The sequence below is a fragment of the Egretta garzetta genome, unplaced genomic scaffold (genome assembly GCF_000687185.1).
Source record: "Egretta garzetta isolate BGI_Z169 unplaced genomic scaffold, ASM68718v1 scaffold105, whole genome shotgun sequence".
NCBI classification, from domain to species: domain Eukaryota; kingdom Metazoa; phylum Chordata; class Aves; order Pelecaniformes; family Ardeidae; genus Egretta; species Egretta garzetta.
In genome coordinates this window covers 495,301-516,981 of record NW_009259598.1, presented here as the reverse complement: position 1 = coordinate 516,981, position 21,681 = coordinate 495,301, and the positions used below count along the sequence as shown (strand labels likewise).

Below are 21,681 nucleotides of genomic sequence, written 5' to 3'. Positions count from 1 at the left end.
GGGCAGGGAGGTCAGGGACATGTCGGTGACTTTAGGGTGCAGGCTCTTGTTCCTGCTTGGGAAATCAGGGAAGATGGAGGATGGGACGTGGCTCAAAGGGGGGAGGCTGGTGGGGGGGCAGCCTGCCTTTCTTCTCTCCCAGGGGTGGGATGGCAGAGGGGGAACTGTCCTGTGGCTTTAGGGTACCAGTGAGGGGCACTGCTGGGGTCTGGGCTGGAAGGAGGAGAAGCAAGAGGGTCAGGATGGTCCATCAGTGGTGCATTGGGGTGAGGGGTTGCTCGAGGAGAAAGGATCCGAGCCCTTTTCTGATCTCCACATTCTGCTCCTGCTTTCCCTGAGATCCCAGATAAAAGATGTTTACTTTTTGTGCTGTGCTTTTTCCACCTATAAAGTAGGGGTAGTGCCGCGTTTATTAAATAGTGGCTCTAAAGCACTTGAGAGTCCTGCACGAGGTCACTTGTCCCACGCTGCGAACGCTCGCAGGTGAATGCAGGAAGGTGCTACCTGCATGCTGGTTGGGCTGAGTGTAACTCTTAATTAGCTTTAAAAGCGCCTGTAAAAAATCCCAGGTGAAAGGTAAAGGAGCATGCAGAAGTAGGTGACAGGACCTTGAAGCAAGAGTCCTAGTTTTCTTTCCCCTCCTGCTTCTCTCCTTTGTTTTGTTCTACCAACCTGTTGCGTTTTTTCCTTCCTCCTTGGCTAGCTCTGAGCTCTGTTGTTATAACCAACAAGGATCCTGTTGTTACATTGAACTGTTCCTCTCCAGATGAGTTTTGACCTCCCCTTTCTCGTGTGGTCAAAAGGCCTCCTGGCCTCGCTGTACTTCCAAGAGTTTGTGCGCCGCTGACTCCACCTCAAGTGATCTTTAACAGCTCTATTTGTCTGTGAGCCAAGAGTCTCCAACCTATTTACAAAACCAATGAATTAAGGTTCAAACCTTATTTACTAGGTAGGTGTGTTTTAGAGTCCCGGGATGGAAAATCAAGGCACGGAGAGGAAAAGCGGCTGAAGATGCAGCTTGTCCATGGAGCAGGAGAGAATACACACCCTCTGTGATGGTTCCATCCATGCTTTTCCCAAAGCATCTGTCATCGGCTGTATTGTACCTGCGTGGCTTCAAACAGCGTCGCGGTGTAACTTATCTCAGCCTTGGCCACCTTCCCCTTCAGCAGCTGCACTGGGAGGCCTCTTGCACATGAGGGATGGTCACGCTTGTGAGAAGGAATTGGTCTGTTGAGCCCCCACATGTTGGGAAAGCCCCTGTGAAGGGGCCGTGGGTGGGCAGAGAGGCAAGCAAGCTTTGGACGTGCTGGAGGGCCCTGGCAACGTCCATCATGGCGATGCAGAGGGATCTGAGCATGGAAAGAGGGTGCAGCTGTGGCCACCCCATAAATCGGAGTCCCAAGGCCAGTAGCAACGTTCATCTCTTGAACTGGTGACCTGCTGGTTGAAGCAGCCCATGTCCTATTTCTCATTTCTGCTCTGCTTGGCCGTCCTCTTGCCATCTCTTTGTGCGAGCTCCCTTGCTGCCTTCAGCAGAGAATCCCTTTCCCCTCCTGGTACAAACATGCTCCAGGCTGTGCTGAGGTGGGAGTTTTCTCCCTGACTTATCATGATCATGTGTCAGGAAGAGGAAGCTTTCAGGAGGGATGTGCTGGCAGGTTCCCTCCGTGCCCTGCTGAGCTGGTGCAAGCATCGCCTTGTGTGCGATGGCGGTGGGGCATGCCCTGGCATTTAGCTGCGAGCAGGACGAGGTGAGCCAGTAATTCAGTTTTAATTCTCTGATCTCTGGCAGCAGCAAAGCACTCTGATCTGCGATGGGAGAGAGCTCAGGGTGTGATTTGTGCGCTCCTCGGGGTGTGATTCATGCCCTCGTTGACAGTGCCGACGATATGCTTTGTTACTGAATCAGGGACGGGCTTTATTGCTGGTGGAGATGAAGAAAGCCCGCTCCTAATGTGCCGCTAGGGTTGTAATGACTTTATTGTCGTTCCTCATCAGGAAGGTTAAAGAAAAACTTTGGGGTGTTTAGAAAAACTACCTTCTGTTTTGGGAGGGAGGGGATGAGAAACCTGCTGTATCTTTAACGTCCTGCTGTGAAAGTGAAGTTACTCTGTGCAGTTTTATGGCCCCCACTAAAGCGGAGGGCTGGACGCTGGATCTGTGCTCCTTCCCTCGCCAGCTGACCTTCAGGCAGGCTTGTCTCCGCTCGTGTCTCAGCCCCTCTGCCGAGGGCAATGGCTTTCTTCGAGGGGGGGGCTGTGATTTTTATATCGCTGACCTCAAGAGAGCGCGATCCTGATGTGAATGATGCTCCAATGCAAGGGACTGGGGTTGGTTTTTTGGATCTCACACTCGTGCCCTCCCCTGGATGTACCTGGGCTGCTCAGCAGCGGAGGAAACACCCTCCACACTCATGCTAGCGTGCCAGGAGCATCGGCTTTTGGGGCAGGAGATTTGCTTTCTTTTTTCATCCTCTTCTGAGCAGCTGCAGCTCCCAGTGCCGTGTCAGACCCAGGAGGTGCAGGAGGGCGGGCGGCACTGGGTGGGATTCACTCTCTGCCCTGAACTTGCCGGCTTGCCTGCCGTGCTGGCCCTCTCGGCAGGGGGCTGGCGATGCCGAGTTTATTGCTGCCGCTCAGCTGCCTTGCAAGTCATCCCGTGTTGGAGGTAGCAATACGAAACGGGGCTTTTCCGTTGGGGTGGGAGGAGCAGCTAAGCCGGGGGTAGTATCAGGGAGGGTACACGGGTTCAAGTAGCATCATGTTCACATCTTTGTTTAATATGTTAGTCCAGTTAGTCTGCATAACTGTGTCTAAAAATAGAACATATTTTCTCTTAAGTCCTCTAGTTCAAAGCCTCATAAGCCAATTTTTTTTCTAGCGTTGGGTCTCTTACTGCTCTCCTGAGCCTGAAATTCATACCAGGCTATTTGCAAAGTTATCAGGAAAACCAAGAAGAGTGAATGAACTCTGTCGAATCCTTAAGTTTCAACCACCCGAGAGGGAAGTTCATTAAAGTTGCAGTCACTTTCTGGCAGCCCCTTTAAGGTGGATTAAGCAAGCTGAGTAAACAAGCCACCTTATGGCCACTGCAGACTTCTTTTGAGCATCAACTTTGTGCATTGTCATAAGAGCTCGCAGTTGTCACCGAAATTTGGAATAAACCTTGTTACCACTGTCATGTTAAAAGGCAAGCATTCTTCATGCACGGTACTGGATGCCTGGGGGATCGCTCCACCTAATGTGCATGCCTTACACCTTTTCCATATGATTTATATAGATCAAGTATACACGTATTTATTTTATTCATATGTATTCAATGTTACTCTTTGGTACAAATTTGCTCGCTTCACAGGTGAATGATTGCACAGGCTCAGTTGTCCTTTTCCATCGTTCTCTTTGAGTAGGTGGTATCGCTTGGGTAGGTGGTCCTGAGTCAGTGGTCGTGATCTCCCCCTGCCGGAATTACCTTTACCTACTCGGCTCTTCGTCTTGGCAGTCCTGGCCAGTGTTCTCAGTCCACTATGTGAAATTGCACTCCATCATCCTCTTCTGACAGAAACACAGTGTCTATTGTTTCATTTGCATTAATGATTACCTAGAGACTAAAATACAGATCAAAGAATACACTGATTCATATACTCAGTGTTCCCAGACTTCTTGTCCAGTAGGATAGGGCTGTATGAGAAGTATAGCAGCATCCATGGTTGGTTGATTCCATCACCCTGGTTACAGGGTCGTCAGCCTCTGGCTGTGGGTGACATAAGGCAAAGGTGACATCCTGATGCTCAGAGCCTGGTGAGGGGTCGGGGCCGTCTCCGTTGGGACACCCGGGGGTTTGCTCTACCTCCCGGTCCAGAGCCCGGGGCAGACGGCTGCGATTGCCCACGGCGGCCGTCCCCCCCTGCGGCGCGCAGGGAGTCACCCCAGCCTGTGGTTTCAGCATGCGGTAGAGGGAGTGTGTGTTTAAATTTCAGAGCTGTCGCTGGATCCAGCCCAGTTCTCCCAGCGGCATAAATATCTGGCCTTCAGCACAGCCGTGGAAATTTGCATTGTGTTCTCTTGCAGACTACTTCAGTTTTCGGCTCTTCACGCTGACATGGTAACTGAACGGTGGCTTTCGGCGACAGGCAGACAGGGACAGCCGCTCCGGAGAGGTAACCCTTCCCTTTCGCACACGGGCAATCCACCAAAGCACTTATCCCACATATGTTTTTAAAAACTTGGGATAGGGTAGATCCTAGGAAGTGTGGCTTGCTTTCAGCAAGTTTCACTTTTGTCCATGCGCTTATACTTCCTTAAATTTTTAAAATTTAAATTCTGTGCCTTGTTTTTGTTCAGTTTCTAAATACAATCTTTAGGGATTATGCTTAGGAGTATGCTGTGAGTATCGTGGTCCGATCCTGTTCTTCTAAGCCGACTGTTACTTTCAAAGTGCAGGAACATACTATTTTATTATTTCACTGATTATTTTGTTTTACAACTGAAATTGGCTCTTCTAGACTGGGGAGGGCACGTGAGATCAGGGCCCATACTTGGGTAAACAATCATCTAACGATCCGGACACGTGGTCTGGCAGCAGTACCGATACCCTCCGTCGCTGTGTAACTGCCTTACTCGGACGAAGCTGAGCAGGTTACAGCTGAGCTGGGGCAGGGGTTTTGAGGAGGTGGTCAGCACGGCCGGGGGGTACATTGTCTTGTCTGCAGACTCCTCAAGCGATGCCCAAAAGCCTTCGCTGCCGTCGCCCTGCACCCACGTAGCTTCTAACGGTGCCGTGGTTGTCTGCGCGTAGGGGGTGGATTTATTTTTTGCCGCAACACACGCCTGAGGTGTTTAGCTGGACAGAGATGTGGTTTTCTGTGTCAAGTGCATGCAACTGTTGTGCTGTCTCTGTTCTGGCATTCGAGACATGGGCTTCCAAGGATCTTCGCAGCGCGCGGGGGGGATTTTGTAATGAGCCACATGAGGCTTTGCTGATCAGAAGAGCATTGTTGTACAGAATTGCTTACTGATGTTAATGGTCTCCGTCTCCCTAGCCTGTTGCCTGTTGACAAATATGTATTTTTGTACAGTACATCTTATTGCCTTTCGGGGAATCTCTCATCTGTGGCTGTTGAATTATGAACGGGAAATCTGCAAATGTTCTTAGGGACCAAGAAATTAGCACAACAGGAGACTCATGGGCTCCTTCGTACAGCGGGACCTGACACGCAAATGATTTTTTAATTGCATGAGATGATGTTACAGTGCTTATTCCTGAAAGGTCATTTGCTGCCAGAACCCAGCCTGGCTTGCCCTGACTCTGACGTTTTAGAGATGTGGGTTTATTTTGTGATTTGTATTGGCTCCCTTGCTGATACCCACAGGTCTGTCAGGCTGTGCAGCTGCTGTCTCATCAGGTGCTGCAGAGCAATCTCTGCTTTTCTAGAAGTGCTGGTGTTCGGATATATACTGCTTATCAACGCTGTGGTAGTCTTGGAGACCCTGGGAAAGTCTAGACAAGCAGAAGTGATTTCCATAGTGAGTACAAATAGGATTTTTCTATAGAACAAATTTTTTTTTAATTTTATACTCTGAAATGCGGTTGCATTGAACGCCTAGGAAATGACTTTGCCAAAGCAGGGGTTAGAGTGGAACAATTGATGCCAATATGAAGCCTTTTGGTCAAGGAGATTGTAAAATGCATCTTCCCCAAAATAATGTTTTGGGATGATCACTGGAGTCCTGCTGGATTGCAAGAAGGCTTCAGAGCAGAACTGACTCGAGATGTATCTTGGTTTCAAGATGACTTCTTGAAATGCTGTAATATTCACTGCTGTGATCATAGCGTCTGCGAAATGTCTGTGTCCTCCAAGTCTCAGCGAAGAGTTTGTGAACCTCTGAGATCATTTGGGTCAGGTCTTTCAAACTGGCTTTGCAAAGGGCTCAGACGTGTGTGTCTCTGTCAGGGTGCTTCCCTGGGGATCCCCGTGGACAGGTTCTGCTCGAAAGTGTGGGGTTTGTGGAGGCTGTGGTTTGCAGCGGAATCCTGACCAGGGTGGAGGTGCCAGGATGAAAGCACAATCCAGAAAAGCAAATGTTTCTCGTGGTGCTGGGTCAAGCCAGAGCACATCTCTGAGGCTTGTGAATAGCAACAACCAGGTAATGTCCCTGCTAACCAGAATCGTTGCCCTCATGCATTTTCTGGTTTGCCCTGGCCTGGGAACTGGAACTTGGAACAGCAAAAACCAGAACATGCACATTCACCCGCGTAATAGAGATGTGGGATGGAGACAGGGAACAGTTCTGGTGGTTTAAAAGGGCAGATGGGCTTTCCTACCTGACCTGATAGGGAAGCACTTCTTTGATGGTCTGTTAAGACAAACTTTACTATGAAACATGCTGCTACCTAATGGCTGTACCCTTAGGAAAGGCTTTGTCTGGCTGAAGAGAGGACGGGTGAGATGGCTTCAAAATAAGCAGTGGTTTGTGCAGTCACCTCGGTGATGGGAACCTAAGCTCAAATCTGTATCCTGCCTGACTTTTTATGAACTTTTTTTTTAATGCCACTCTTGATTTCATCTTAATGCAAATCTGGAATATTTCTGAAAATGCCCAAATCTGCTTTTCACCTTTAAGTGAGCTGTTGGACCTTGAAAGCTGTTAACCCTGCGAGGGCAGATGGTCAGAGACCCACATCTCTGCAAAAAATGCATGGGTTCTCGTGTCCGTGGGGTAGGCGTTATGTTGTGGGACTTGGGAATCTCTGGAAAAGGGTCACCGGTGAGCGTGAGCTGGGGGCTGGAGCTGGTGGAGCCCTCTGAGCTCTCAGCAGCGTTGGCTCGCTGTGTACCTCTGCTGCTCTCTCCGTACCCCCAGGACGGTGCCAAAGATGTGAGGATGTTATGAAAGGTGCTAATGCTTCGCTCAAGCATTTTGTTTTCTAGGGGCTGAGGCAGAAATCCAAATGGTCAGAGCACACTGCGATCCTCTAATTGGCAGGGGAGCCTTGGCAGGATCACACCGACCTGATCGCTGCTCGTATCGCTGCTGAAAACACTGGGAAACCTCTGTCTCTCCAGTCAGCTCTTGCTGGGTGAATGTGGCCAAAAATAGTAAGGGAACATCCTTCCCCTCTGGTTCCCTAAGAGGGTGTTGTACTGGTTTGTGTAACAAAGTTATTGTAATGTTCTCCGGAGTTTTCCATACCGAGAGGTATGCGGTTTAACTCAGACTCCCTCTCTTCTCTGGCTCTGTGGTTGAAATGGAGCTGCAGCGAACACGGTGATTTGTTCTGACCGTTTCGGTGCCTGCGTTCCCAGGCCCTGCTGAATCATCTGAACTTGTGCCTGGGCATAATCGCTCACTGTCAGCTGCGTCCTGGGATCAGAGCGGCGTGGCTGGTGCCCAGGATATTTTGCTAAGGTCTACAAAACCGGTAGCACTTTTCTGGGAGTCCAAGTGTAAGCATAACAAAGCTTACCAGCTGGTGGATTTTATTTTTTTTTTTTTTTCCCCCCTGGTTAGCCCATGGGGTATAAAATCTCAGTCACTGCAAAGAGGAGGAGGCTTGCTACTGTTTTCTGTGGGCATTTTCCTGGATCTGGGAGCACTGGCAGCCTAGCAGTAAAACTTCCTGGCCTGCTGGGTGTTTGGCTCCAGACGGCCAGGCTGCACGCACATGCGTATGATCCAGAGCGATGCGTTGGCCTGTGCTGCTTTCCTGCCCCTCATCGCTTTTTCTGGGGAGCTGATTGCCACATCCAAAGCAGGGGTGGACGCTTGCTGGTGTCCCAGTGACACACTGAGGCTTTTGGGAAAACTAAGATGTGTCCTGGTGTGCGCAGCGCTGCCAAATGACGGCCGTGCTCGCTGCCAGCGGTGTTGCTGTCCGCAGTGACAGCTTGTTCCACTTGTGCCTTTCCTGGTTTTCCATTTAAATGTTGCTCTGAGCCTGTAACGCCCTGTGCCCTCCGTTTGCCTTGGGAAGTGTTGCTGTTCCCATGAGCTCCTCCCTCGGCTGCCTTGTTCTATAATTACTGATGTTCCTGAAACCAGATCCTTCCACGTGTCCTGTTCAGGTTTGGGAGGACAAGGGGTCCTTAAGCAAACCGAGTGCCCTGGAGTTAACATGCAGGAGGATTTGGGGAGTTTTGGAAAGAAAGCATCAGCTTACAGTGGTTTGGTGGGTTCTCTGAGCCACCGAGCTCCTCGCCTTCGGGACGTTAAAGGCAAGGGGAATGCATCTCAGGCGGCTTCTCTGGCACTTGTGGAAAAGAAGCAGGGATGGGAAAGCTGGCACTTGTGGGGCAGCAGCAGAGGCTGCTGGAGGAGCATAAATAGGAGATGCCAGGCTGGGCGGTGGGTGGCTTCTGTGGGCTCAGAGTCCCCTGGGGACACATAACCATCTCTGCAGCGCCGTGCAAGCCGCTCTGTGCCTCTCTCCCAGCAGTGTGTATGCCAGGCTTGCACCCGTGTTCCCAAACCATTGCCATGGCTTTGCAGCCATCTCTGCTGCACCCTGGGGTGCGGTGGGGATGATCCTCTCTCCTTACCAGACTTAATGATCTTCTCAAATGGCAATGCTCCTGCGCCGTTTCCAGCTCTGAGAAGCCCCAGTGGTGTCACCTTACTGGTACCTGCTTGTTCCCTGGCTGTGGTCCCCGTTGCAGCAGGTCAGACCCACGTGCCCCTCCTGCCCCTGGGTGCTCCGGGCTGTCCTGAGTTGACAGCAAAAACACAAATAACAGTCAGCAATTGCCAGGATGGGACGTGCCGGTTTATTTACTGAAAATAATCCTGGAAACTCTTTGTATAGGAATGTACGGAGGGAGAAGATGGTCACAAGCAGCGTGGTGTGCTGACCTGGTGTCGGGGAGGCCAGGCTTGTGAGCGTGACTGCAAACAGGTGTCAAAATCTGCAACACAGGAATAAACAATGACGCTTGGCACCGATGTATTCCTCTGCGCTTCCAAAACATGCCGTCTCTCTGAGCTCATGCAGCAAGGAAAGGATCAGGAAGGAAGTGCTGTAAAAGGGCTGGGTTTGTTTTTTGGGGGGGTTGGTAGGAGGTTTTTTTTTTTCTTTTTGATGATGGAGGAATTGGAGGTATGGGGGTTGACAGGCTTTGCTGAAGGTCATGAAGCAGGACTTCACGTAAGAGCTACCAACTGCTCAGCTCTTCCCCGCCCGCCCCGCTGTTACCTCTTCTGCAAAAGGTCGCTGTGGAACCCAGCTCATCAGAGGCTGAAGAGGGCAGGGAGTCCCTCCACTGGAATGGTATAGGGATGATTCCTCTAGAAGCATTAACCCTCTCCCAGTATCTGCCATCTCAAGAGTTTGGAGCACATCCGATGCGTGCTTGGAGCTGCTGGAGCCAGGGACGTCTGCAGCTCCTGGAGGATGACTTGAAAGAGCAGAGCAGCCTGGCAGACCCTCCTTTTGCATGTGGTCGTGAGTTCATCGCCCAAAGTCTGGTTTGCTTCTGTTTCTGCAATACCTCTTGCTCTCTGAAGAAACCCAGCACAGGCGAGAAAGCAGAAAGTTCCTTTTGGAACAAAATACCATGACCTGGTTTGGGGAACAGCATCGACTGTGGTGCAAAAAGAGAATAATCCAGCAAGTTTTGTAACCTTTTTAACTTCTTCCCCCCGTCCTCAGTGTCCAGGAAGTGGGTGAGTTAAAACATGCGGTAGATCTGTGATTCATTTTGGCAAGCCTGTCTGCTCAAGGCAAGCGAGGGAATCTCCTGCACCTTCTGTCACATGTTCCTGAGTAATTAGCAGCAACACGGTAATAGCAGCTCTGGCAGCACCCTGCTGCTTAGTCAGCTGGGCTTGTACTTGGTGAAACGCAGACAGCCTGCACAGAGCAGCGTTGGAGAGGAGATCACGGGACCAGACTGGGACGTGGTATAATGTCCGAGCAGATGCTTCAAGGGGAAAAATCTGGCCCTGAGTGTCAGCGCTGGCCAGGGCTGCCGGGAAGGGCTCTTCCTTGCTAGCTCTAGTAGTTTATTTCTGCGTGTAGCCTGCCTTGAGGCCAAGACTTTGAGTAAAGGAGGAAGCACTTGGGTAGTAAGTGCTGCTGAGATCTCATTAACTAATTAGTGGGTGTGTCGATCTTTCAGGAACAAAAACAAACATGTTTTCAGTGTTTGTCTCTCCTGTTTTGTGCACTTAGTTACCTTTCCTGTATTGCAGCATCTGCTTAGCTTTTACTTGGCTTTTATTAGTAGTAGCTGACGTGTCGGAGGAGGAACAAAAACTGGTACTTGATCAGCAGATGTTGGAAGTGGTGACACAACCCAAGGGACATCTGCAGACGGCGGGCAACAAGCAGCAATCACATTTTTTTAATGGATTCAGTTCAGTTTTTGTTTGTGGATTCAGTATGTGCTGCACGTCGCAGAGCGCTGCTGTACAGAGGGCCGAGTTCTCCCCTCACCCCTTCCAAAAGGATTCACTTCTGTTGGCTGTGACTTTGGCTAATATTTTTGTCCAGAGGAATAAAAACACAAGCCAGAAGTGCTCCCACGGTAAATTGGTTTCCTTTCGCAATTCCTGGTGACCTCTTTTACAGTAACTTCGAACAACCACTCTGAGCGGATCAACTCTGTGATTTGGCCCTTGGGAGGTTTGGACCTTTTATTGGCACTTTGCTTTGCCTGGAAACTCCCGTCTTCCAGGGAGGAATCTCATGGGGTGACGCTCCAGACTGCAACAGGCGCTTGGTCAATCCCATCTGTATAAATATATTGGAAACAAATGTATGTTCTCCTGGAGGGAGGTGGGGGCGGGTGTCCTCTATCCACCCCATGAGCACACCCAAGTTACCTCTTGTTTGAGCTCACCTCCAGTGAAACTACACCTGGTTTAAAGATGAGGTCCTTCTAATTACAAGTACTTCCTCGCTCTGATTTGCGGCTGTCTGGCTGCCAGCACCCGGGCGTCTGTGTTGAAACACACGTCCCCTTCTTGTGACACTTTGCGTGCGGGACTTGAACACTGGTGAGAAACTGGGCTTCGCCATCACATCCGTCCCACCACCCCTTCTGCGTATGGACTGTGGGAAAAGGGGCACTTCCTTCCCGGTTTGTCGGCTTCTGCTTCTCTGAACTTGGCCCTGAGGTTTACAGCTAATCGGCGATGAAGAGCTCTCAGGCCAAAAGGGTACAAGCTGCAGGTTGATGAACTGGAGGCTTGGATCTTGGTCAGCTCCAGAGAAGTACTGCCTGCGCACAGGGGGACCATGCTGAAGATTTGTCTCCTTTTAACTGTTGTTCCTGTTGGTTTTTGTTTTTTTTTTTTCCTCCTCTCATTGTGCCATGTGTCTTCGCCCCATTCCCACCATACGGTTTAGCTTGGCATAGATGCCAGCTCCTGTTTCTAGTAAAGCTAAACCTGTTGCCCGTGCCGTTTGCAGCGTGGGAGCGGGGCAGCCAGCAGGCGTCTGCCCAAGCCTGGAGCCAGCAAACAAACCCACCCTCCGCCGGCTCCTGGGAGGAAGGCTGCTGTCTCAGCCAGAGTTACTGAAGCTCCTTGGAATGGGGATTGAGGCAAGGGCAGAGCAAGTCATGAGATGCTCATTCCCATCCTGTGGGAAGAGGAAGGGAAGCAGCTTTGCCGGATTCTCTGGAGAAGCTTAGGAAGGAATTCGTGGTCCCCGTCCTTGTTTCCATCTTCTTTCCATCGCTGCCCTGTGACAGCTGCTGAACAGAAAAAGGGGATGGCTACGCCGGGCGGGAATCTCTGCCCTTCTCCCTGCAGCTCGAAGCTTGTGGGCTGTGCTCTGGCGGGTGGCTTTGTAGCCAAGGGGAAGAGACCGAGTTACCCTTCCTCTGGGTCTGCCCACTCAGCAGCTGGATGTGGAGGCGCCAAACGGATGGAGAAGTCCTGGAGTTGAGATGGGCCCTTTGGCCATCCTCTGCCATCCACACAGCCATCCCCCGTGCTGGCAGGGCAGGTCCCTCCTCAGGCTCAGAGGGATGGGGTTCGGACAAACCTCTGGGGAGCTCCAGCTTCCCAGGATACCCCGCTCTGAACCACAAGGCTCGCAGGGGAATGGAGAAGCATGTGTGAAACCTCGGCAAATCTCCGCAGTCTCTGCGTGCTGCCGTGCTGCTGCCCCTGGCCCGGAGGGGAGGGCTGGGGGTCCGCGTCTCTCCAGGAGCCCTGCCAAGCTGGCTCGCTCCACACCAGGGTGCGCAGGCACGGCCCCTGCCCTGCCTTTCATCTGGGCTGTGGCTGCCTTGGCCTTTCATCTGCCGAAGGCAGGGGGGGCAGCCCCCCCTCCAGTGAAATCAATCCCTTTTTCCCCCTCCTCTCCATCTCCGTTGTTTAGAAAATGGGAATGGCGAAGGGAAAGGCAGGTGTGCAAACAGCTCTCGCAGCTTCCCTCTGCCCAGGCCCCTGTACTCTTGGCCTGCAAATTGATATTAGAACAATATATTCAGAGCATTCTGGTAAAAGCTTTTCTTTCTCTGGCTCTCCAGCCACTCTCAAAGGGTGGGAGTGAATCCCTATCCTTCCCGTAATGCCTGTGTGCACAGGGGGAGCCTTAGCTGGAGCCCAGCATTGCTGTCTGTGTGCATCTCACCCTTAGCTTTCCCCCTTCTCAGGGCTGCACGCCCGTCTCTAGCCAGACCAACTCCAAGCACAGTTTTGGGATTGCTTTGGTGGATTTTGAGAAGCAAGGAGGGTGTCACCAACTTGCTGCCACCCCAGGAGTACGCGGCCCTGAGCAGACCTGGCAGATGCAGAACAGCGTGCCAGGGATGCAGCTGAAGGAATGTGCCCATGTTATTCCAACGGCCACATGCCACGAGGCATCTGGGGTGAAGGAGCAGGCTCCATCCACACTGAGTTTAAAGCAAGTGGCCCGTGCTGGATGCCAGAGACAAAGGAGAGCTAATAAGAAGCTCATTAAGCTGCTGCTGGATGTATTTTCCACTGTAGACTGGTTTCTCCTGCCACAAGCTTCCCCCACTAACTGCTGTTCTAGGCAAAAGCGTTTTCCTAATGTTTGTACATTCATTTATATATAGCCCTCAAAACGATCGAGCTCGTTACCCTCCATCTCTGATGAATAGGTTTTCCTGCCTGTGTGCCATGTCCCACCGTGCAGGATGTGTGAGAGGAGGCCAAGGATAACACAGCCCTTCAATGGTCCCTTAGTGCTCTTGCAGAGGCACGGGAAGGGAGCGCTCTGCCCTTGTCTAAGCACCCCCCTGCCCGCTCCCGATGTAGAGGAGAGCAGGGCAGTCATGCTTGCTCGTTGCCTCTAACGTACCTCTCCTTGAAACAAAGTCACCCATCCTGCAGTCTGAATTCCCAGCGTGGAGGGGAAAAGCAAAGCGCCCTCGCCCGCAGGAGACCCAGGCTCTGGTGCAGCACCGGCTCCGGGGGGTGACTTGCGTCCTGGCTTTGCGACATGTTTGCGTTCAACCTCCCGCTTGCAAGTTTTGTCCTCTCCCTCAACTCTCTTGATCTTGCAGGGAGCTCTGACCTTGCTCGGTTGCCGACGGCTTCCCAGCGAATCCAAGGAGCTGGCTGTGGCTCAAATTCAAAGTGCTGGGCATGAGGGTCTGCTGCGGGGCCGGGGGGGGGGAAACAAGCCCAGGGAGTCCTGGGTCACTGCTGCCCTCCCCCAGTAAGCCCTGTGCTGTGGCGTGGGCATGGGTCGCAGACCATCCTATAGCTTGGGGGTTGGCCTTGGATGAGTCCCCTGCAAGTAGCTGGCTCGCTTCGCTGTAGTGCAGGGTGAAGGTGCTGCACCAGTTCAACTTCCCTGGTGGAAGATGGATTTCAGTGGCTTTTTTGACGGACGTTTCTGCACTTAAAAATAGCTCCTTTAAGGAAGTGGATGCAACTCTATGTAGGCTGGGCTTGAGATACTAATTACTCAAGCAACAGTCAGTTTAGGAATCAAGAGCTGTAGGTGACCGAGCGCCGGACTGTTGCAGTGTGAGCTGGATACTCGGGCGAGATCCGTCGTGGTTAGGAGGGAGGTGGGAACGGCTCTGCGACGGTCACGCTACTGACGATGCATCGCTTGCATGGCTTGAGTTTTTTGTGAGCTATTTGGGATGGACTAAGGCAAACAAGGAGCGGAAGCGTGTGGCGGGGTCGGTCTGCCGCGATCGTGCCGCCGCTGGCCCCCGTGGCTGAGCCCGGCCCAGCAGCTGCGCGGAGCAACAGCAACACGTTCAACGCAGCGGCTCTTGGCAGAGGAGCCGGGGCTGGTTACAACACGACGAGTGAAAATAAACACCAACGCTGTAACTGGCAGCGCTGTAACGGGAAGGAGCGTGAGTGCGGGGGCCGGCAGGAAGCCATCGATCTTGCAGATGGCTCGCACAGGCCAGGGGCTTTCGGCCATTGCCTGCTGCTGCGCCGAGCCCTGCTCCCCTGGCTTCTCCCACCCGTGGGCACGGAGCCGCTGCACCCTGATCAGCCGCTGCCCTCAGTCCAAGATCTGCCTTGGCTGGGTGGGGATGGAGAACGGAGCCAGCCCTAACTTAATCCTTCTGGTGGTGTTGGCTCTGTCAGACCCCTGTGCTGGCTACCACCGTGACGTCCCAGGGTGCTAGCGGCTCTGGGGGACGTTGTCTGAGGCAGTGTTTCTGCTATGGGACTTGCAAGCTGGGCAGCCCAGGTCCTTGGATGGCATCTGGGCTGATTTGTGGTCTGGGCTCTGTCTGCTGGGCTTTAAATATGATTCCGGTGAGCTTTTGCTTCCTTGAGTCCTACAGAGGGTTTATACCAGAGTGCAAAGTGACCTTTAAAAGGTCCCGGGTTCTACTTGGTCTCCCTGGATAAGGAGAGAAAGCAGAGCAGGACTGGCACGGTTACGCACTGCCCTGCTGCTGAGATGCTCTGCGTTCCGAGCTGACGCCACGCGTGTCTCCCTCTGTCCCGCAGGCTAGCAGGAACAGCCTGGTAGGGTCCATCTCGGATAGACGCGGATGATGCCAGAGCTATGACAGGGATTGCAGTCTTGGCACTGAGGGGTGATCAATTATGGAACAACTACAGGAGGAAGTACCTGAGGTCAGGGAAGAGGAGGAGGAAGAGGAAGAGGCAGTGATGGTGGCAAGCGGACCCCCGGACCCAAGTGGAGGACCAGACAGCTCGCTGCCTTCGAGCAGCTACACAGGTGAGTGGAGCCACAGGAGCTTGTCTGTCCCTGGAGCATCCAGGCATCCTCCGGGCAGCGTGCTCAGCTGCAAAGAGCAGAGGACCTGCCCACGAGGGGAGTTTGTCTTGCTTTAATCTCTTCCCCTTGTGAAACAATACATCAAGAGCTAAGTTACGGAGTGGCTTATTTCTTCCTCTGTGGTCACTGCACAGCTATTGGCAGTGGATTTGGAGATGAAAATTAAAAGGACGGGCAGGTAATATCGTGCCCCAGATGGGATGGGCTCTCAGGATGCCCGAGAACGCTTCCCTGGCTGCTTCATGAAGTCCTCGGTGCAAACTGATTGTAGGAGCTGGAGGAGAAGGCTTGTTGCTGCTGAAGAGGCTCCTCCAGAGCCCCGGGCATTCCAGCTGGGCAGCCCTGTGCCAGCCGCCTGCCAACTGGGGATTATAAAATTTGCTGGTTGGGTTTCATTGCCTAGACATGAATGCCAGAGGGAAGAAATCAGCATTGATGTGGAGTCTCTCAGCTGCTGGGCACGCTGGGGGGCACTTTTGGCTCTGTGCATGGCATCTGCCTGCAGCCAGTGCCTGATCTCCAAGGTTAACTGCCCAGACGCAATGCCAGTGGCAGGCTGGGACAGAGCTGGAAATCCCTCGTCAGCCCCATGGCTAGAGGAGTCGGACGCGACGCTGGGCTTGCGGCTGCTACACAAAAGGACGTATCCCTTCGTGTATTTGCAGACCTTTCGCAGAGCTCCTCTCCCTCCCTGTCGGACCAGCTGCAGGTGGGCTGCGAGGAGGCAGCCTTGGGAGCACTGAACGTGGAGTGCAGGGTCTGCGGAGACAAAGCCTCGGGGTTTCACTACGGCGTGCACGCCTGCGAGGGCTGCAAGGTACGTACAGCCGGGGGAGGGCTGGGTTCAGCAATGCCAGGCAGAGATTAGACCCCACAGCATGCCATCTCTGCAAACAAGCAGGTTTGCAGCAAAGCGGGGATGCAGGGTTGAGTGACTGTAAAAAAAATAATTTGCAACCTGTCGAGAGGGTGTGGAGCGTAGAGGGCAGGCACACAAATATTGTCTGGGGGAGGCAGCCGAGGTGTGTATGGCCCAAGATTTGCCCCATCATGCTTTATTTTGTAAGGCAAATCCATATATCCCCACAGGGACCCTGGCTTTGCTTTTAACGATGCTTTCTGTGCTGCAGATCAGCAGTGAGCTGTGTGTTTATCCCCCTGGGATACAGCAGATGCCAGCGGGGCTGCGTTACCCGCCTGGGGCCTGCCAGACATTCCTGCAGGCTGGGGCCAGCCCGCAATTTGTGCCTCCATCCCTCCCTGCTGGCTGCCTGCAGTATCACACACACAGTATCTGGCACCGGACCCTGGGCTGCCCTCCACGGTTCCTCCTCTGCAGACACCTTCTCCCACCGCACAACCTCTCCTTGAGAGAGAGACTCTGCTTGTCTGCACCTGGCTGAACCTCCACGAGGTTCCTGGGGATAATAAACCAGCCTGGCCCCAAGACACGGGTGCTAACACTGCTGTTCCCTTGTCCCCCTGCTCCACGTCCGCGCCCGCCCCCCCCCATGCCACCGGCCTGCAGGGTTTCTTCCGCCGGACGATTCGCATGAAGCTGGAATATGAGAAGTGCGAGCGGAGCTGCAAGATTCAGAAGAAGAACAGGAACAAGTGCCAGTACTGCCGCTTCCAGAAATGCCTCTCGCTGGGCATGTCACATAACGGTGAGTGTCACCGCTGTCCACAGGCCTGGCCGGCCGGGTGCCACGGGGCCATCTGCCCTTCTGTGAGGGGTTCACACGGGCAGGCTGTATGCAGCTTGCTTTATCCCGTGGCTCTCTTCTTGCTAGGGGATCATCTTTTGAACCCAATGCTTTGAACCTTTGACTCTTCATCCCCTTCTTCTGTATGAGAAGGGGCTGTATGTTCCCACCGTGCTGGCTGTTGGCACGTGGCTGTCCCTTGCAGGTTGAACCAGAGGGAACTGGACACGCAGATTGCTTTTCTGTGCTGGGATTTTTAAACTTCAGGTGTAACCATCTTGTTCCTGGCCAAGCAGCGGTGTTTATGTGGGAAGCAGGGTTCGTGCGAGAACCCAGAGGAGTGGGGAGGGGAGCTTAGAGTGAGGTTGTGTTGGCAAGGGCAGTAATGGCTGCTTCGTGGAGGTGGTGATGCCAGAGGAGCTGCAGCCCTGGAGGAGCATCGTGTTGCATAGTTGCAGACCTCTGTGGTGGCAGGCCATGCTGCTGCCTCCCTGGACACATCTCTTGGGGTCATCGCCAGTGTCCTGACCCACTGTTTCCCCCCCCGCCCCGACAGCAATCCGCTTCGGCCGCATGCCGGAGGCAGAGAAGAGGAAGCTGGTGGCAGGGCTGACGGCGAGTGAGATCAGCTGCCAGAACCCGCAGGTGGCTGACCTGAAAGCTTTCTCCAAGCACATCTACAATGCCTACCTGAAAAACTTCAACATGACCAAAAAGAAGGCGAGGGGTATCTTGACCGGGAAGGCCAGCAGCACCCCAGTAAGTTTCCTCCCCCGGGACAGGCGGGGTTGGCCATGAAAGAACACGGGAGGCTGTTCTCTGGGAGACGCTGCACATCTCCCTCCTGCTGTAGCTGTTCCATGTGCACCAGTTCCCAGCTGCAGCCAGGTGGGCTCCACACGTCCTGCCCCTCGCTGGGAAAATTCCCATTGCTCTGCAGCCTTGTGCTGTTGTGGGTGGGTGCAGATTGCCCGGGCACTGACAGGCAGACAAATGCGAGTGTCCTTGGCCAGAGCCAGTATCTCGAGTCCTTGCAGCAGGTTCCTAACCACTCACTTCTTTGTCAAGCAGCCTTTTGTGATCCACGACATGGACACCTTGTGGCAGGCAGAAAAGGGGCTGGTCTGGAAACAGCTGGTGAATGGCATTCCCCCCTACAAGGAGATCGGGGTGCACGTCTTCTACCGCTGCCAGTGCACCACGGTGGAGACTGTGCGGGAGCTCACAGAGTTTGCCAAGAGCATCCCCAGCTTCATAGGCCTCTACTTGAATGACCAAGTGACTCTGCTGAAGTACGGGGTGCACGAGGCCATCTTTGCCATGCTGGCCTCTATCATGAACAAGGATGGGCTGTTGGTGGCCAACGGGAACGGCTTTGTGACCCGCGAGTTCCTGCGTAGCCTGCGCAAGCCCTTCAATGAGATCATGGAGCCCAAATTCGAGTTTGCTGTGAAATTCAACGCGCTGGAGCTGGATGACAGTGACCTGTCTCTGTTTGTGGCTGCCATTATCCTGTGTGGAGGTGAGCGGGCGCTCTTGGCTGTGCGAATCTCGGGAAGACTTCTATGCTTAGATGTGGTTGGGGCTGGGCTGGGGGAGCTGAGCTGCAGCTGGCCCTGAGATCAGCCAGGGGTGTCTTACGGGGACGAGAGAAGAACTGAACTGTTCCAAACCCAAAGCTTCTCCATGGCGGCGATGCCTAGCAAGCTTGGACCAAGAACAAGGAGCATAGAATTGGCATCTCCTTCTCATACGTTGCTGTGGGATATGTTGTCCAAGGGCACATTTCTCCCCTTGTCTAGTTGACAAGGTTGGAGTCACGGTGGGTGGGTTACGGTCCCCGTCTCCCTTTCCCCAGGAGGAGCATGTGCTTTGGAGGGCTACACCCTAACACCGCAGCTACCGTGCTTCCTCTCCACAGACCGTCCTGGCCTGATGAACGTGAAGCAGGTGGAGGAGATCCAAGACAACATCCTGCGAGCGCTGGAGTTTCACCTGCAGTCCAACCACCCGGATGCCCAGTACCTCTTCCCCAAGCTGCTGCAGAAGATGGCCGACCTGCGGCAGCTGGTGACGGAGCACGCCCAGCTGGTGCAGAAGATCAAGAAGACAGAGACGGAGACATCTCTGCACCCGCTTCTGCAGGAGATCTACAAGGACATGTACTAAGGACCTGTTATTTATGAGAATGAAGCCATGGATTCCCATCGAGACTCTTTGTACAAAAACAAAGAAATCCTTTCCCCATGTCTTCCATTTCTTCTACTGGAAACTTTTCTACGTGACCCTGACGTACGGTACATAGGGCAAGATGCCGTAAGGTTTTGCAGCCGCCACCTGCTAGGCCAGGGCTTCCGTTAACACACACTAACAAATTTACAAAGGCAAATCATAAGCTACTGTTTCCGTTACCTCGGCCCAGCTTTTCAGCTGCTCTCCGGGGCCTCTGGAGCGGCCGGTTTACATGGCCCGGACGGTGGGGTTCCTGCAGCAGCTTGAGAACGGTTAGGGATGCTCTGGTCGTTAGGAGACCTGAGCGCGGTGCGGGTATCCGGCAGGGCCAGCAACAACACTTGCAGCGTGTCTTTATTTTCTTTCTTATATTGCACTCCGAAGACGTAGTCCTGAGCCGTGAAGTCTAGGACAGTGTAACGAAAGGATGTTTCTCTCTTTCCCAAAGAAAAGCCAGATATTTGAAGACGGGTAGGGCTGTCCTAGCAGAGACCCTCAGCTGCAGCCCCGCCTCGCTGTGTGTTCCTGTCACCCAGAGGGACTGTGTGATCTCCGTCTTCCCCTGAGTGCCGTGGGGGAGCCCTTGCTCCTGGTACCCCTGTTTCAGAGGGAACCTGCCCCTCGGCACCTCAGTATGAGAGAGGGAGGGATGGGGAGGTGGGAGGGAAAGGGCTTGACTCATAAAAATTCACTTCCAGAGCAAAGGCCAGAATCTGTTTGCTTCCCCAGGCTTTTCTGCGCAGACAGGAGTTACCAAAAAGCTCTGTGCAGGGCCAGGGGCAGGCATGGGACTGGTCGGGGTTTAGGTGGCAGGGCTTGCAGCTTGTCCTGCAGCTCCCTTCCCAAGCCCCGGGGGGCTCTGGGGGTCCGGCAGGGCAGTGCGGGCAGCAGAGGCTCCCTAGCAGCACAGCTCCAGAGCAAGCAAAGCCTTCAGCAACCCAAGGGGAAAGCAAAGCCACAGCCGGCCCCCATCACTCATGATGCTGAAAGGGCATTGACCTGCCAATGCCCTGCCTCAGTTTCCCCTCTCTGAAAGGAAGCTGGATTGTCACCCGCTCTCTGCTCAGAGGGGAGCAGGAGGATTGATTAGTGCATCGGTTGCAAAGAGCTTTGCAGCTGTAAAACACAGGATAAATGCCAAGTATTTATAAAAGGGAGGGGAGAGGGTGGGATGCTCACAATGAGCAGGAGCTTCCCGGCGAGCATGGCCGGGTCGGGGAAGCTGCCCTGCGCTCCTCTGCCGCGTCCCGAGTGTGGGCACAGCTCCAGGCTTTGGGGTCTGCCTAAACCCAGAACCCTTCTGGGACTTTACCTCGCGACTTCTCGCAGCTGTAGTGAAACGCCACGATGCTGCCTGTGCCCGGGACAGGACCCCTGCCTGGGGGGCTGCGGCACCCAGGCTCTGGGAGAGGGGACGGAGCCGGGAAGGGCTCGGTCCCCTCCCGGGGCGATGGTGTCTGACCTAAGAAGCAGCGCTTACCCGTCTGCAGCTCATGGTCCCCTGCGGCCTGAGCAGCCTTATTAAAACACTGATATTCCCAAGGAGGGGTCGTGGGAGCAAATCAGTCGGTTTTATTTTATTTGCCTCCTCTTCAGGGTAGCAGGTTTCCCTGGTGCAATAATTCCTTTAAAACCCAAAGGGGAAGAGCGCTGGGCTTCCCCTCCGTGTCACAGGGCTGGCCGGTCCCAAACCTGCCCCTGCTGCCGCCCTCCGGCTCCTTCCCGTGCCTCAGTTTCCCTGCCCGCTGCCCACCCAGCCCCTTCCCCTCCCTACCTCGCAGGGGTGTTATGAATTACCGTTTCTAAAGCACTTTGAAGCTCTCTTGGGGAAGGCACCAGCGTGTGCTGGATGGCACCCAGGGGATTTGTCCTTCCCGAAGCCCCGGTGGCATCCCCTGCCGCGGCCGGCACACAGGACTTGCGTGCTCATCACCTGGGGAACTTTTTGCTTTTCCCTCCTCGACAGCGTAACAACCCTCAAACTGAAATGTATATTTTTGCTAGAAGTACAAACCTCCAAGTGTTTTTAATAATATAAATAGTGTCCACAAACTGACTTGACTTTAAATAAATCTGAACTAAATATTTAAGAACTTTTTAGCGTCCAGCCTTTCTTTGTGGGATTTCTCTCCGCCCCGGGGGGCTGCCCTTGGGAGGGTTTTCCAGCAGAGGCGATGGGATTTGCTGGATTTGCTGTGATTTCCAGGGATTTGCCGTGATTCCCAGGGATTTGCCATGATTCCCGGATCTCTGCGGTTCCCAGGTCTCATAGATGCTGTGGTTTTCCTGCTGGCCTTCCCCATCAAACCCAAAAGCAGCGAGAGCCGGTCGTGAGCAGGGTCCCAGCCTCTGAGCCGAGCGTTTCTTGCCCCAAATCTTCGCCGTGGCCCTTGCTGCGGGGTGAAGCTGGGCAATGAGCCGAGCCTGGCCGGTAGCCACCTCAAGATAGGCCACGATGGGCTCAGGAACAGCCCGGCCATGTGCTGGCTCCGGGCTCAGCTCTTGGCCGGGTCTGACCACCCCGGCGTTGGCGGGGAGCAGC

General features: G+C 53.7%; 1 protein-coding gene across 1 annotated transcript; it reads left to right on the top strand.

The window, feature by feature from the left end:
* The first annotated feature begins 3,968 nt into the window (after window positions 1–3,968).
* PPARD (peroxisome proliferator activated receptor delta) lies at window positions 3,969–21,180 on the top strand. The gene is made up of 7 exons (XM_035893766.1): window positions 3,969–4,159; window positions 14,907–15,141; window positions 15,867–16,018; window positions 16,730–16,868; window positions 17,464–17,666; window positions 17,979–18,429; window positions 18,829–21,180. The coding sequence occupies exons 2-7, from the start codon at window positions 15,006–15,008 to the stop codon at window positions 19,074–19,076; spliced, it is 1,329 nt and encodes a 442-aa protein (XP_035749659.1). The 5' UTR covers window positions 3,969–4,159; window positions 14,907–15,005; the 3' UTR covers window positions 19,077–21,180.
* The last annotated feature ends 501 nt before the right edge of the window (window positions 21,181–21,681 follow it).